The 1,383-nt window shown below is 36.4% G+C and overlaps 1 protein-coding gene across 1 annotated transcript; it reads left to right on the top strand.

The window, feature by feature from the left end:
- Positions 1-376: 376 nt before the first annotated feature.
- LOC111384659 (transcription repressor OFP13-like) lies at positions 377-1,256 on the top strand. Its single transcript, XM_023008975.1, has one exon. The coding sequence runs from the start codon at positions 559-561 to the stop codon at positions 1,186-1,188; it is 630 nt and encodes a 209-aa protein (XP_022864743.1). The 5' UTR covers positions 377-558; the 3' UTR covers positions 1,189-1,256.
- The last annotated feature ends 127 nt before the right edge of the window (positions 1,257-1,383 follow it).

Genomic DNA, 1,383 nt, shown 5'->3' with positions numbered 1-1,383 from the left:
ACATGATACGTGTACAATTTGATATCCATATTGAACACGTCTAGACATGATTAAAGAGAGAACGTCAAATTGATTCGTATAAAAATGTTTAAGTTATTAGAGTAAGTGATAAATTTACAGATTTACACTTTGCCTTCAACCGTCCCTCTGTACGCAATATATATATATATATATATTTTTTTTTATTTTTTTTTTAATTAAAAGACCTATTAGGTGCACAATATTTATTATTTATATATCAATGATGGCAGATTTGAACTCGGCCTGCTTGACAAAGCTTCTAGAAGAGATAATACGTATACACAAGAGAGATATTTATCCGTTACTTTATTCAAGACTGTCCAATTTAACATATCAAACTTACGTAAAACTGTGATTCGGTACACAAAGGAGAGGTCCTACATATACCATATCCATTTTCTTTCCACCTTTTCTTCATATCCCCCTTATATTCTCGTGACTACCTCTTGCAATTCACAAGTTTACATATCCAACAGAAACTCATCAAGAACATGTTCAAAACTGTCCAATAGTATAATTGGTGGGTTCAATTCATATATGGCCAAGAAACTGAAAATCCCTTCCATTTTCAAGAACAAAGAAACAAAGCATCCATGGCAGTGGTTCTCATGCAAGCAACAGCCCAAAACACATTCTTTTCGAGCAGACGACAAAATTTTCGAGACCGATAACTTGGGTTTATCCGACCCTTCCAACAGGGTTGGAACTCCTAAATCTTGCTTTACATATTCCGAGGACAATCCTGGAGGTGAATCAGTAGAGATGATCATTCGTGGGGTGCAATCCGAGAGGTTGATTTTCGAGCCAAGCAACACGAGTTCATCAATCTTAGATGAGGCGAAAACGAGTGGAGTTTTACCATTGAAGGAGAGTATAGTACTAGCAATAGAGTCAGATGATCCTTATATAGATTTCAAGAAGTCCATGGAGGAAATGGTGGAGACTCATGGGTTGAAAGATTGGAAATGCTTGGAGGAGTTGTTAGGATGGTATTTGAAGATGAACGAGAGGACGAATCAGGGATTCATCGTCGGAGCATTCGTCGATTTGCTTAGAGGACTTGCATCTTCTTGCTCTAATTCGACAAATTCTTGTTCTGGTTTTACATTGTCTTCTTTTTCTTCTTCTTCTCGTCCTTCTCCTCGTATCATTAGTAAGTCACGGTGATGATTTTAATTGTTGAAGAGAATATTGTATCCATCTAATAGTTTAACCTTCTATGTAAAATGACTTGACATGATAACAGAGTAGATGGAAATCCTAAAGATCAAATCTCATGGCAGTCTATTTAGGAAAGCAATTCAAGTATCACGGCCTTAATGAGAAAATTGAATCTAACCTGCCCATATGCGAAGCAAAGTG

The sequence above is a fragment of the Olea europaea genome, unplaced genomic scaffold, assembly GCF_002742605.1.
Source record: "Olea europaea var. sylvestris unplaced genomic scaffold, O_europaea_v1 scaffold29648, whole genome shotgun sequence".
NCBI lineage: Eukaryota > Viridiplantae > Streptophyta > Magnoliopsida > Lamiales > Oleaceae > Olea > Olea europaea.
This window is presented reverse-complemented; position numbering and strand designations above follow the sequence as displayed.